Source organism: Schistocerca cancellata, chromosome 7 (genome assembly GCF_023864275.1).
Source record: "Schistocerca cancellata isolate TAMUIC-IGC-003103 chromosome 7, iqSchCanc2.1, whole genome shotgun sequence".
NCBI lineage: Eukaryota > Metazoa > Arthropoda > Insecta > Orthoptera > Acrididae > Schistocerca > Schistocerca cancellata.
The window spans coordinates 501,608,649-501,624,612 of NC_064632.1; the positions used below are offsets into that span (position 1 = coordinate 501,608,649).

General features: G+C 40.7%; 1 protein-coding gene across 1 annotated transcript in view; it reads left to right on the plus strand.

Annotated features, from left to right (window-relative positions):
• Positions 1-15,964, plus strand: part of LOC126092857 (uncharacterized) — a 215,415-nt gene that overhangs the window by 148,436 nt on the left and 51,015 nt on the right. Inside the window, exon 10 of the mRNA XM_049908587.1 lies at positions 10,295-10,438. Within this exon, the coding sequence (XP_049764544.1) occupies positions 10,295-10,438 (144 nt within the window). The remainder of the gene's footprint in view (positions 1-10,294; positions 10,439-15,964) is intronic.

Genomic DNA, 15,964 nt, shown 5'->3' on the forward strand with positions numbered 1-15,964 from the left:
GGTATTAAAATCCATGGAGAAGAAATAAAAACTTTGAGGTTCGTTGGTGACATTGTAATTCTGTCAGAGACAGCAAAGGACTTGGAAGAAAAGTTGAACGGAGTGGACAGTGTCTTCAAACGAGGATGTAAGCTGAACATCAACAAAAGCAAAACGAGGATAATGGAATGTAGTCTAATTAAGTCGGGTGACGCTGAGGGAATTAGGTTACGAAATGAGATAATTAAAGTAGTTAAGGAGTTTTGCTATTTGGGGAACAAAATAACTGATGATGGTCGAAGTAGAGAAGATATAAAATGTAGACTGACAATGGCAAGGAAAGCGTTTCTGAAGAAGAGGACTTTATTAACATCGAGTATAGATTTAAGTGTCAGGAAGTCGTTTATGAAAGTATTTGTATGGAGTGTAGCCATGTACGGAAGTGAAACATGGACGATAAATAGTTTGTACAAGAAGAGAATAGAAGCTTTCAAAATGTGGTGCTACAGAAGAATGATGAAGATTAGATGGCTAGATCACATAACCAATGCGGAGGTATTGAACAGAATTGGGGAAAAGAGGAGTTTGTGGCACAACTTGACTAGAAGATGGGATCGGTTCTGAGGCATCAAGGGATCACCAATTTAGTATTGGAGGGCAGCGTGCTGGGTAAAAATCGTAGAGGGAGACCAAGAGAAGAATACACTAAGCAGATGTAGGTTGCAGTAGGTACTGGGAGATGAAGAAGCTTGCACAGGACAGAGTAGCATGGAGAGCTGCATCAAACCAGTTTCAGGACTGAAGACCACAACAACAACCTTCAAATTTCATGCAAGAATTTGAAAATCATTATCAGGACTTTCGAAAAAATGTTCAGAATTTTTGTATTCATGATACACCTTTTACAAACAACATAGATACGTTTCCATAAGATTTTCAGGTGGAATGAGTAGGCTAGAGATGCAGTCTGAAATCCAGCTGAAAGATATATCTTCCCAGAGACGAATATCCCAAGGTTCACGGTCATGCGTTATATATGTCATCTTGTTTGGAAGCACTTACATTTGTGAAAGTTATTTTGAAGAGTAAACCACACAATGAGTAAAAATAAAACCAAAAACTCAGCTGAACACCTTCGAAACACTTTGAGATTTGGAACCACTTTGATCGAACCTTATATCCGCTCATTAGTTTCCCAAATTCAAAGATAAATGTCTCATTAATTCTGTGGTCTGTAATTACTTACACATAAAATTATTAATCAAATCTCATACGTTACATGACAAATTAATTCCATCTTTCTGTTTTAGCATAAGGTACCAAAGTTAACAAAAATTGATTTTTAGTTTTTCAGATAATTATTGACCGAATTTAAAATAATCTCATAACTAAGAGCTACAATTCTATGTCAAAGGTTTCAGAGAATGTCAAGTATCAAATGGAGTGCAAATTACCCAGACTGTTTTCACCCAGCAGTTGAGAATGTAACTAGCATATACAGCAAATTTAACAATAACCTCAAATCTTTCCGAATCGTTGTCTTGTGTACAGCCCACAAAATAATAAAAGCAATGTTTTGACTGAAACTCTTAGGGACCACGTCCTTTCGCTATTGTAAGAACATGAAACACCTACGATCCTATTTATTGTGAAGCTACCAGTTTCGGCGCTTCAATGCGACATCTTCAGCCCATAGTTCACGATGAAGGCAGTTGACGTTTGGAGTGCTGACATCACAGTTACAGATAGTCTACGTAAACCAGTTATATTGGGAGACCGATGACCTCGCTGTCTGGTCTCCTTCCCCAAACAACCGAACCCCCAGTTATATTGGCCAATGAGGCAGCGGTATATGGATCGTGATAGCCCCTTCACCGTCAACGAAAGCCTGAAGATGGCTCATTGAAGCGCGGAAACTCGTAGCTACACAATAAATAAGACCATAAGGAAGACAGTAGGCGTTTTATATTCTTACAATAAAAGTAAACGTTCGTAGTTCATGCAATAAAACTTAACCAACAACCGTGAGGTTTTAATTCATTATTTCCTTACTACGATTTCGCCGACAGTATCCACGTGCAGCACTGAACATACTTTTTGATTACGATGTGGATGAATAATTCGACGCTAGTAAAACCAACCCATTTTGGGTATTCTTCACCATAAATGTGTCACTCGTTTAACGTCAAATATTTAACACATGTTACTCATTTGCAAAGTAATCAGACGTTTCAAGCTATTTTATACACGGGAGTTCGACACATTAAAAGAACGGGGCTGGTTTCTGATTTAAAAAGTATTTGCTCAAATTATTATTATTAGAAGCTACCTGATTACAAACAATAAAACTTTTTTACTTGCTATACTTTTGTTAAAGAGTAATAAGAACGGATATTTTTTGGTGGGGTGGGAGGAAGGGCATCAGTCGGGTGAGTAGCTTGATGCAGGTTTCCACTATTTCCTCTCCTACGCGAACATCAGAGCAGAACTTACACGCGAAGTCCTCGACTGTTTGTTGGATTTATTCTAGTCTGTATAGCTAAAAAAATAAAGACACATTCATAGGATTTGCCAACAAGTAAAAAGCATTCGACAATGTAAAGTGGTGAACGGCTGTTCGCAATTCTGACAAAAATAGGGGTAAGCTATAGGGAAAGATGGGTAATGCATAATATGTACAAGAGCCAAGTCGGAACTATAAGAGTGGAAGACCAAGGATAAAGAGGTCAGATTAAAAGAACGTAAGACAGGAATGTAGTCTTTCGCCCCTACTCTTCAATCTATACATCGTATGTCCAATGACGAAAATAAAAGAAAGTTGCAGGATAGGGATTAAAATTCAAGGTGAAAGGATATCAATGATAAGATTCGCTGATGAGACTACTATTCTCAGTGAAAGCGGAGAGGAATCTGTTGAACGGAATGAACAACCTAATGATTACGTAATATAGACTGAGAGTAAATCGAAGGAGGACGAAAGTAATTAGAAGTAGAATAATTGAGAACAGCGAGAAACTTAACATGACAAATGGTGACCAAGAAATAGATGAAGTTACGGAATTTTGCTGCCTAGGCATCAGAATAAAACTTGACGAATGACGCAAGAAGGACTTAAAAACCAGACTAACACTTGTAAAAAGGTAATTACTGGCCAAGAGAAGTCTACTAATATCAATTTGAGGAAGAAATTTTTTGGGAATTTACGTTTGGAGTACAGTATTGCATGTCACTGAAATATGGACTAGGGGAAAACCGAAACAGAAGAGAATCGAAGCATTTGGGATGTATTGGTGTAGACGAATGTTGAAAATTAAGTGGATTGATAAGAGTCGGTGAGCAGAAGAATATACGAATAACACTGACAAGAAAAAGAGACACGCTGTCAGGACATCTGTTAAGACATCACAAAATAAGTTCAATGGTACTAACTGATCTGTAGAGGATAAAAACTGTAGAAGAAGACGGGTATTGGAATGCATTCAGCACATAATTAAGGACGTAGGTTGCAAAATCTACGCTGAGGTGCAAGGGTTTGCACAGGAGAATAATTCGTGGCGAGCCAAATCAAACCAGTCAGATGAACGATGATTAAAAAATATAAATAAATAAAAGTCTCTTCGTGCCGGTTTCTCGCTCCTTGGCTCCGTCCAGTACCACCGAACGTAATCAAGATGTTGTCTTGCCACACTACTTCTTCCTTTTACTTCTTCACGTGAACGTTTCCATTATATTACATTCCTCATCTTTCTTCGGACAATCTTTTCGTATCTTATAAGTCCGTTTCACTTTTCAGCTGCTTTGTTAAACCTAACACCTCAAAAGCTTTGATTCTCTTCTTTCCGAATAAACGAAAATCCATGTTTCACTTGCTGACGAAGCTGCCTTCCAAACGTACATACTCAGATATGTTCCTCATATTAAGGCCAATTTTTCATTCTACAAGACACCTGTTAGCGAGAAATACCCCTTTGCCTTTGTTGGCATGGTTCTTATATCCTCGTTGCTCCGTCCTCCACGTGTTATTATAATATCAAGGTGCATAATTCCTTCAAGTCGTTTACGACAAAGCTCCTCAGTTTTGATGTTCAACTCATCCATTATTCTGTTGCTCCTCATAACATTTCTATTCCGTTTGTTTGCTCTAAAACATTAGCTGTACAGTGCACCCAAAATGCTCTGTCATTCCTCCTCACTTTCACTTAGGGTCTTAATGCTTTCATCAGAGGATTTAATAATTAACATCACTTAAATCTTAATTCCGATCGAGAAAGCTCCTTTTATTTTCGTTACGGCGTCTTAGATGTATAGGTTTCAGTATTAGGAGTGGAAGATTGAAAATGCATTTTAAACCGAGCACTTCTCTCTCGTTTTTTCCATTCCCATTGCACATTTTTGGTTGTTGCAACACTGCATACTATGTTTTCCCGCTGTAGTTCATATCTGCTTAGTATTCTGAGGATTTTAAAAATCATGTGTTCTTTGATGTTATCGAACCCTTTTTCAAGATCAACATATCCTAGGAAAGTTTCTTGATTTTTATTTGGTGTTATCCCGATTGTCAAGCGCAAGGCGAGACTGACGTCTTGAGCCTCACAGCCAACTGTTGGACTTCTAACAGATATTCAATATTTTTCTATCATTCTGTATATTATTATTATCAGCAACGTTGAAGAGTGAGTTGTTAGGCTGATTGTGTGATAGTTCACATATTTATTCCCTCCGCTATCTTCGAGATTGATGATGTTCTTCCGAAAGTCTGCTGGTATGTCACTCGTAGCTACATAGTTTCTACAGGCTACCTTCCCCCCATAATTTTAGAAACTTTACAAGATTTAAGTTTTCGGTGCGAGACTTAACGTCGGAGGACAAAACTATTTTCTAGAGATGCGGCAGATGCAAAAGACCTACCAACTGCTAAACGCATCACGAAGAAGAAGAATTGAAGACCTAAGACTAAGCCTAAAAACAACTTTTTAAATTTCTAAGCCATGAGAGTTTTCTTGTTCTGCGTCCATACCTCTTGACTATTTTCAAAAAATGGTTCAAATGGCTCTGAGCACTATGGGACTTAACTGCTGTGGTCATCAGTCTCCTAGAACTTAGAACTACTTAAACCTAACTAACCTAAGGACATCAAACACATCCATGCCCGAGGCAGGATTCGAACCTGCGACCGTAGCAGTCACGCGGATTCAGACTGTAGCGCCTAGATCCGCACGGCCACTCCGGCCGGCTGACTATTTTTTCCTTGCAGCATTAGTAACAAAGGTAAAAACTCTGAACTCCTTTCTCGAATGTTCCTTTACAAAGGTTGGTCTAGCTGTACTGGCCCTCTTTAATACTCACAACACAGAGACAAAAAGAAAGGGTGATGTAGATATTTGGGTCAATCGCATACTATTTTAGTGATCTGAGTTCTTTAACAGGTTTTCAGTGCCAGATAGAATCTCTGTGACACTGTAAAAAAATTGCAGCTAACGGGTTTTATATGGATTTTGAGACTGTTAGCCCCTCTCTGTACGAAAATACACTGCAGATCCTCCGTTCAAAGAACTCTCCACGGAGGTTGGAAGAAAGCATAGCTGACGCCGGTCAACAAGAAAGTTTTCAGAAATAATCCACAAAACCATTGTCCAACATCATTCACGTCCATTTCTTTTATAATCTTAGAACGTTTTCTGAGCACTGGGGTAATAAAGTATCTCGAAGAGAAAGACCTCATTGTCAATCGGCATGGTTTCAGAAAGCATCACCGACGCGAATCTAAAGTGGCACGTTTCTCAGACTACATCCTGTAAGCAATATGGTGGATCTTATCTCATACCGCTGGAGTAGAAATCTCACCAACCAACTGCAGCATACATTGAGAGTTCTGACCATTAATAATTTTATAAAAAATTTAATAAATTTCGTTTCTTGCAGGTTTTCTTATGGTTTACCGATAATGGTGTGGGCAGAGAAGCTCTGTCGTTACATTTGACAGATTTCCAGCTGCGGCCAATGGAAACCCTTGCACATAGACTTGGGGGAGAAAATGTGCCTTTTGCCGAAATAATTACTGTGAACCACTCACAGATTTCGTACTCAGACTTAAAATATCACTCCCGCATCGTGCGGCTGTGACCATTAGCCAGACGCTGGGTCTCAAGCTCTGAGTATTTCACCTGGTTTTTAGATCTTACCTTGCCAAACAGGAGTTCTTCCAATATCTTCTACATTGAAGTTTCTTTACCGGAACACAGGCTGCCCTCCTGTGCCCTTGCTCTGCAGAGACAGGACACTGGGGCTTCCCTGTTCTACAAACACTCAAGGACAGCTTTTAGGGTCAAACATTTGTATGACACTGTGGTCCTTCTAAGTTAATTTCCTTGTCACGAGACAACTGAAGAACGTCCCAAGGCTGCAGAAAATAATAGCTCATAAAAGGAAAGGAGAATAAGAAGTTTGGCGAAGCAGTCATCAGCAGTTGTGAATACTGTCTGCAGTTTTCATGAAGGTTTAAAGTATGAACTATACTGACTATTGAGATGTACATATTCATTACAAAATAGGTTGCGTAGCAGTTTGGGCATGTAACAGCTGGTAGAAAACATATGCCTTCATTTGAAACGAAAAGGTCTGAGACTCTACGTCCCAAAAACAGCATAGTGTAGAAGTGGAGCTATGAGCAGTTGAGAAACAGGAAAAGAAGAAAACTGAAGCCCTTCAAACTTTTTCAGAAACAGTTGAAAATTTAGTGGAACGATAAACTGAGAAATGAATGATTATTCTGGAGGGTATGTTGTGCCATAGACCACAGATAACATAGACTCCTCATGACGTCATTTTACTGAAACCAACATCTAAGTCACGTGACTCGGGGCACGAAGCCGAGCATGTCTTTACACATTTATAGTGCACATTTTTGTTACAGTCAAATGTTGTCCGTTTTACTAGATGAAGAAGTAAAGACCTTCACATATGCTTAGATTACAAAGTTGTTTCGTATCCTACAGATCAGGTAAAGTGACGAAAATCTCAGCTGTGTAAGTGAATTACTTTAAAGTACTTGCAGAAGTATTTCCATAAGATGAAAGTTAGTATGGATGTTGGTCCTTAGATCTAAAACTTGGTGATTGACTAAGATTTTGAGACGCCATAACATTAATATCTAGCTCACTACACCAGTATAATCAACGTTTTGTAATATATTACGCTTCCTATCTTGATATCGTTTCGGTATCTGTACTGGATTAGGCAAAAGTCAGAAAACATACGTGCTTGTTTTGTGTAGCTGACATTATGCCCATAAACGAATTTCCTTTAATACCAAAGCTTACTAAAGCATTTACACATATTGTGTTTCGAATCGTTAGAAAAATTATGCTGCCTTCGGAATCGTTATTTTGTCTTCCACTTCTGTGTTCTGTGGAAACGGCGAACTACAAGAATTCACAGCGAAAAAAAAAAACTATTCACTAAAGAACAGCCATTCTGTCGCTTTTTACAAGGAATGTCAATACGTTTCAACTTGACCACATGTAAAAACAATAACCACTGCTTTATTATCAGGTATTTCGAGAAAATGTGTTAACTGCAATACTACAAGTGTAAGAGTAGTACTACAGTTCGTTGACTTGTCAAAATAAATACTTGATTTCAGCTATAAACGACAGAAACTGTAACTGTCAGCTCCACTTCAGACAACGCGTAATGACAGCAACACGGCTTCCTGCCCCGAGTCACGTGACTTAGATGTTGGTTTAAAATGTTAACACAGCAGGGGTAGGGACATGCGCGGTCTATGTGTTGTGCTCAACATGCCTTTGTTTGCTTTTCCTGCTCCGTGGCTTTTAGGGGAGAAATGAGGGAATAGTTTATTCTTGACGTAGTGACTGGAGAAAGTGACTTTAGAATGACTAACTCGCAATAAAGACCTTATAACAGATTGTATATTTGTCAACAACTTTTTATCTTGGCATAGATATTTGCTTTAAAGGTAATAGGGTATATAAGGTGAAAACTAAAAATTCATTTTCCTGTACCATTTCGAGGTGCTAAAGGGAGTGGATAACCCATAGGAAGGACGAGTTGTTGTAAAGTGGTCGAGCGACTGAAGAACCTGTGCTGAAGTCCAATTTCACTTACATTACAGCAGTTACCAACTATTATATATTAGCCAGCAAGAAAGTGCATTGCACTCTGTACGACGGTCTCCGACATTTGGTTATCGAGTTCATGCATTCAGTTATTATAGAAACGTTCTGAGGATTGAAGAATTTTATTTCAGTTATGGACAACCACCAGATCCTTACTGCAGGAAGCCATATGTAAAGCATAGACACTATTATTAATTGCACTGCCCCCAAGTCTAAAAAAAAGTCTTTTGAGGATGGCTTTTTATTTCCTATTTCCCTTAATATGGTCTATATCCTGCGGTGCAGCCATTAATTTATCCTGTTGTACTACCTGTACTTTTTTCCATCATAATATCGATCGCATAGGATTTGTCGGCCTAGAAAAGTGTTCGTTAATATGAAGTAATGCATACGTACGAAATTTTCAATAAAACAGTCGTAAGCTATAGAGAACGACAATAATATACAAACAAGAACCATGAGGGAAAAACTACAGAATTCTTTGTATTAAAAAGGCCGTATGCCGTCTTTGACCTCTACTGCCTAGAAAGTGTATCGCGGAAGAAATTTTACAAAAAAAAAACGATTCAGAAGTGGCGTTAAAATTCATGGTAAAAGGGTATCAATAATAAGATTAGTTGATGGTACTTCTGTCTTCTGTGAAAGTCTGGGGAAACGGCGGAACCTGTTGAAAGGAATGAAGAGAGTATTTTGTTTTGTGTTGTCTGTTTTGATGTATCAAGTCTAATTGATTGACGAGCAGCAGATTAACCACCACAAAGTAGGCATAATGAAGGAATTCTGCTACGTTGGCAACAAAATATCACATGATGAACGAAGTAAGGAAAACATACGAAACAGCCTAACACATTCAATGGAAGCATTCCTCTCTATGGAAGTTGGTTGGTGCAAAACATATGCCATAATTTGAATAAAAAAATTGGCTGAGTGCACTGAACACAGCATTTTATGGAAGTGAACCATGAATTATGGAAAAACTGAAAAGAAGAAAACTGAAGTCTTTCAGATACTGTGTGACAGATGGGTATCAGACGTTAAGTGCACTGGTAAAGTAAGAAAAGGAGAGCTCCTAAGTGGAATCAGCGGGGGAAAGAATATGCGGAACACACTGGCAAGAAGAGCATAGAGGCTGACAGGGTATAAGTTAAGAGATCAGGGAATAACGTCCATGGGAGGCGCAGAGGGTACAAATCGTACGGGAAGACAGCGATTGGAATAAATAATTCAGAGTTTTGTACAGGAAGGCAGCGTTTAGAATAAGTAACTGAGGGCGTTGAGTGCGAGTGTTAATCTGTAATAAAAAGATTGGCACAAACAGACAGCAGATTGTTGTCATATTAAAGAAAATAATTGATTTACTTTTTAATAGTAGAGAAGTATTTGCTGCTGATTATGATCTCTAACGACATGATGTTAAAATCTAATTAATTACTTATAAATTCTGTAAATAGTTTATAGAAACTAGAATTAATTCAGGGCCAAATATCGAGGCGTGAATAATTCTGTTATCATCCTTCTTTTATGATGAGAAATATGCATTTGGTCTCTATAACCCTGATTATTCACAAAATAAATTGATAGAAATATTTTGCTTTACGTAATGTCAAATGGTTCAAATGGCTCTGAGCACTATGGGACTTAACTTCTGAGGTCATCAGCTTCCTAGAACTTAGTACTACTTAAACCTAACTAACCTAAGGACATCACACACACCCGTGCCCGAGGCAGGATTCGAACCTGCGACAGTAGCGGTCGCGCGGTTCCAGACTGTAGCGCCTAGAACCGCTCGACCACCCCGGCCGGCCACGTAATGTCGCGCATGATATCTTAAATCAGGTTAAAAAATGGTTGCTCTAAATTAATTCCGACCTCAATCATCAATTTCCAGCTTAAAACCACAGAGTACAAAGCGCGATCCTGACGTATAATAGAAATTGATTCTGATTTTTGTTGCACATCTCTTTACACTCTCTGTACGTAATTACTAGTAGTTTCTCCAGCGCAACAGCACGAACTAGAGTATTCATTAGCTTATAGCTGTTCCAGGTCTTTCGAATCACTAAAAAAAAAAAAATGTGCAGTTAAACACTAGCATTACGCTCTTTTCTCCATGTCTTTCACAGCTTCCTAGTGTTTAAAAAGTCTCCTGTTTATATTATGTATTGTTTGCATTGCAGATAGTGTCGATTCTAGTACGTCAGAACAGAGTGCAGCAGCTGGTGGTGGATGTTCTGAACATGAGGAAGCGGTTCACAGAAAATAGCGCAGACCTACGCAAGTCCTACCACAGGCGCTCGATGATCGTCTGTGTTGCTTGGGTGGTATGACTTAATACAGTTACGTCATAATAGTTGTAATTAGCTACATAAAACTGTACGCACTGCACCTCTCGTGAGATGAAAAACATTTTTAATTTTGTGAGTGTCCACAGTATGTAGTCGTCAGCCAGCGGTTTCCAACGCCAAATCCTAAATACACTGCTGTCCAAAATTAAAGCAACAATCCGCCAATTTCCCGTCCTGTGTCTAATTCACGATATAGTCACACAAACTGTCAACTAGATGTCCGTACGGTTGTGTTCTCCACGGAAGATGGCATTCCAGTCACCGGAAAACCATACCACCGATGACGTCAGGACACCTATGAAACGATATCGTATTTGCAGGGTAGCCCCATATTCACAATCACTGTGTACACTGTTAAGACGGTGCAGTATGGCACAGAGGAGATGCCTAGAGGACTCTCTGCGGTGGAGGGCCATAAAAAGAAAGGAAGCAGAACAGTCGCAAATTGATTTTCCCCAATGGCGTAATGTGAACCTTTCTGTCGTTTCTCGGACCTGGTAACAGTTTACAGAAACCAAAACTGTATCCAGAAGTCCAGGGTAGGGCCAACCACGAGTGATGTCAGGAAAGAGGACCGTTATTTGGCTTAAGGGCACGACACTACTGTCTTAGTATTTGCACGGCAACTGACAGCTAACCTTTCAACATCCACTGGACTGTTCTATCGAGGCAAACGGCGTGCAGATGGCTTCGACAGAGTGGCCTTTATTGTCGAACACAAGCTGGATATGTGCCTCTGACGCTTCTTCATAGAATGGAACGTCTAGAGTGGAGTTATCAATATACCACGTGAATCGTGTGAAACCTAGCTCGCGCTATTCTTCCTCGAGACTCAGATGGCCAAAGACACGGGTTCCCAGGTAGATGCCATGTATCCTGACTTCCGCAAGGCGTTCGATACAGTTCCCCACAGTCGTTTAATGAATAAAGTAAGAGCATATGGACTATCAGACCAATTGTGTGATTGGATTGAAGAGTTCCTAGATAACAGAACGCAGCATATCATTCCCAATGGAGAGAAGTCTTCCGAGGTAAGAGTGATTTCAGGTGTGCCGCAGGGGAGTGTCGTAATACCGTTGCTATTCACAATATACATAAATGACCTTGTGGATAACATCGGAAGTTCACTGAGGCTTTTTGCGGATGATGCTGTGGTATATCGAGAGGTTGTAACAATGGAAAATTGTACGGAAATGCAGGAGGATATGCAACGAATTGACGCATTGTGAAGGGAATGGCAATTGAATCTAAATGCAGACAAGTGTAATGTGATGCGAATACATAGAAAGTAAGATCATTTATCATTTAGCTACAATATAGCAGGTCAGCAACTGGAAGCAGTTAATTCTGTGAATTATTTGGGAGTAGGTATTACGAGTGATTTAAAATGGAATGATCATATAAAGTTGATCGTCGGTAAGGCGGATGCCAGACTCAGATTCATTAGAAGAATCCTAAGGAAAAGCAATTCGAAAACAAAGGAATTAGGTTACAGTACACTTGTTCGCCCACTGCTTGAATACTGCTCACCAGTGTGGGATCCGTACCAGGTAGGGTTGATAGATGAGATAGAGAAGAGCCAACGGTGAGCAGCGCGCTTCGTTACAGAATCATTTAGTAATCGCGAAAGCGTTACGGAGATGATAGATAAACTCCAGAGGAGGACTCTGCAGGAGAGTCGCTCAGTAGCTCGGTACGGGCTTTTGTTGAAGTTTCGAGAACATACCTTCACCGAGAAGTCAAGCAGTATATTGCTCCCTCCTACGTATACCTCGCGAAGAGACCATGAGGATAAAATCAGAGAGATTAGAGCCCACACAGAGGCACACCGACAGTCTTTCGTTCCCCGGATAATACGAGACTGGAACAGAAGGGAGAACCAATAGAGGTACTCAAAGTACCGTCCGCAACACAGCGTCAGGTGGCTTTCGGAGTATGGATGTAGATGTAGATGTAGATGCCACCTGGACGGTCGGACAGTGGGCAAATGTTGTTTTCACAGATGAGTGTGAGAGTGATTATCGATGGATGAGCATCTTGAGGGAACGTGGAACACGATTTTGGGACCCAATCAGTGTGGAAAGAGATTGAGACCGAGGAGGATCCATAAAGTGTGGTCAGAGATTATGTTTACCACTCGATCCCGTCTTCTTGACATGTGAGTCGGCAAGGTTTAACTGCTGTCACGTATCGTGACGAAATCTTGGGACCTCATTTGCGGTTCTTGCGAGCTGCTGTGTGCCCAGACGTCGTATTGATGGACGATAATGCTCGACCTCATATAGCGCGGGTGTTTGATGTTCTCTTGGAAGATATTGCACGCATGGCGTGGAGTGCGCGCTCTCCCGATCTGAATCCCATAGAGCATGTCTGGTATGCACAAGGGAGACGGGTCGTATCACGTCAGCATCCACCAAACACTCTCCAACACTGCGAGCAGCTCTGCAGGAAGAATGGACGTTACTGCCTCAACACGAGACCGATGACACAAATGACAGCACGCCCCGTCGATGTCAGGCGTGTATAGCTGCCAGAGATGGTCACACCCCATACTGAGCGCATTAAACAGCTGTCGAAAGGTGTATGCAAATCTTTTAAGGTGCAGAAAACGAAGAACATTTTTGTCTACCGTTATGCATGTTACTGATATTTACGTTCTGTATTCTTTATATTGTTACTACTTTACTATCACCTGTTTACACTATTTTGCGGCAAAATAAACGAAATCTTGCAAAATTTCCTTTCGTCGCTTTAAGTTCTGACACCACTGCAGCATTAATTTAGGCGCTTGGTTTAGACGTAGCCGGTTCCAATTACGCAGGTGCAAGAAATTTTCGTCACTGATAGATATTCGGCATAAGAAGGCCACAAATGGTAAGCCTAGGTCCTGAATCAATTCCAGAGCACCCCATATTGTGTCATGGTGGCAGGAGATGTTCCACTATCAGTGGTTACTCGTCCGTTTATCGGAATAGAAATTTAAGACCAGCAGCTCCATTGGTGCTATACGAGAACAATAGGCTGTGAGGTAGAACCAGATTTCAAACCTTCCGTTTACTCTTATCATCTTTGACAACACAAACACCAGACTACATTATCGGATCAAAAATAGCCGACACCTAGTAGTGGTCATTAATATCAGGTATGTGCCTCTTCCCCCTCACGAATTTGCTGCGGCCACTTTCTGTGAGGTGTCTGAATGTCTAAGACGGAACGGCAGCCCATTTTTCCTCGCATGCCAAGACCAGAGACGGTAGTGATGTTGGACGTTGCGGTCTGATGCGAAGTCGACGAACGAAATCGTCCCAGAGGTATTCCTTCGCGTTCGTGTTGAGACTCTGGGCTGACCAGTCCATTTCAGGGATGTCACTGACCACAAACCATCGCCTCACAGATTCGATTCTACAACAATCACTTTTATGGTAACATAAATAATCACCACCTCCGAACTATTTCGCTACCGTACGCAATATGCAATGGTATAAAGTGTGTTCATATCCTTCAGCATTTAGCGTCTTCTTATGTACAATAATGGGACCACAACCTAACCTAGAAAGACACCCTTATAAGGTAACACTGCCTCCTACGTACATCGTTGTTGACTCTACAAATGATGGCATGTGGCTTTCTCCAGGCATTCGCTAAACCCAAACGCTTCCATCGGTTTGTCAAACGGGCCGACTTGGAGCAGGAGAGGCACCACAGGACATTTTAATTTCCATTGTCTATATTTTTACAAATAAATTCAAGAAACTCCGTCAGCATGACCAGAAAGGATTCAGAATTCACTCACAGCAGTGGAAGTTCAAAAACATAAAAAATAATTTTTTTATATGTGAAATTTCATCATTTTCTCACTTACTATTGGCTGCATTTGTTGCTAATGGTACACTCTTCTTCATAAGTAAGAGAGATTCTTCGATGAATTTTGCACAGCATGCAAATCATACTCTAGAATTTATTTAATTTATGGGAAAATGAATGAGCTGTTACATTTTAAACTTCATGTTTAGAAAAAAACTAAAATTTTATAGTGAATTATCTCAATTTTACCACAGTTTTTAGTGGATTTGGAAAATTCTAGAGTTTCATACACCTGTATGCTGTGCAAAATTCATGCAGGTGTAAGGGGTATGAAACCTGTACGAATTTTGCACAACATACAGGTGTATGAAACACTAGAATTTTGCAAATCTAAAACAAACTGTGGTAAAAATTGAGATAATTCACTATAAAGTTCAGTTTTCTCTAAACATGAAGTTTAAAATGTAAGGTTCATATGGAAAATACTGACAAGACAGGATAATGGCACTTGAGTTAAAACGTCAGCGATATTTGGATCTGGTACTAGACTGAGCTGTAGTGGTTAAAACCTGTACGGGAATACAGAGTTTGGAATACATCCAACAAATAATTGAGGACGTCATGTGCAAATGCTATGCTGAGATATATTTGCTGCCGCAAGAGAGGAATTATTGGTGGGAAATGCCAAGCCATTCAGAAGAATGATTAAAAATAAATAAATAAATAAGCTTAATTGAAGACCACAGACATGCATACAAGCTGACCCAGACCACATACATATGTTTGCCGGCCGCGAGTCGAGCTGAAAATTCTTGCCTGTCGTGAGTAAGTACTCTACACACTGCGCTGTTCGGGCACAATTCTTCCTTTCTGCTCGAAATCTTGAAGGCGACTATACACAGACACAACAGCAGTAAGATGCGGTTACCATCACAGCGGTTCGCCCCGATAGCTGAAAGGTCAGTGTGACGGACTGCCGTCCTCAGGGGCCCGGGTTCGATTCCCGGCAGGGTCGTAGATTTTCTCCGCTCGGGGACTGGGTGTTGTGTTGTCTTATCATCAATTCATCCCCATCCGGCGCGCTGGTCGCCCATTGTGGCGTCGGATGTAATAAGACTTGCACCAAGGCGGCCGGACCTGCCCTGCAAGGGGCTTCCCGGCCAATGACGCCAAACGCTCATTTCCATTTACCGTCACTGCGGGCTCAGATCAGATTAGAGCTACTGTGTCGTTCTTCCATCGCGATCACGATCTGCATATCGGCCAAGTCTTCATCAGTAAAACCTATTTGTACTACTACGTATGACTGTCAACATACAACTAACGCTGCCAGAAACACGAACCTATGATACACTGAGGTGACTAAAGTCACGGGATGCTTCCTAATACCGTGTCGGACCTTGTGCCTGGCATAGCGCAGAATTCGACGCGGAATGGACGCAACAAATCGTGGAAGTCCGCTGCAGAGATACTGAGCCTTTCTGCCTCTACAGTCGTCCATAATTGCGAAAATGCTGCTGGGGCAGAATTTTGTGCACAAGCTGACCTCCTGATTATGTCCCATAAATGTTCATGTCAGACAATTTGTTTTGTATCCCGCCTGGAATGCGGCGCGTGGGTCTGCTCCTGTAAACTGAAGGGTAGGCCGAATGTACAGGGTGTTTCAAAAATGACCGGTATATTTGAAACGGCAATAAA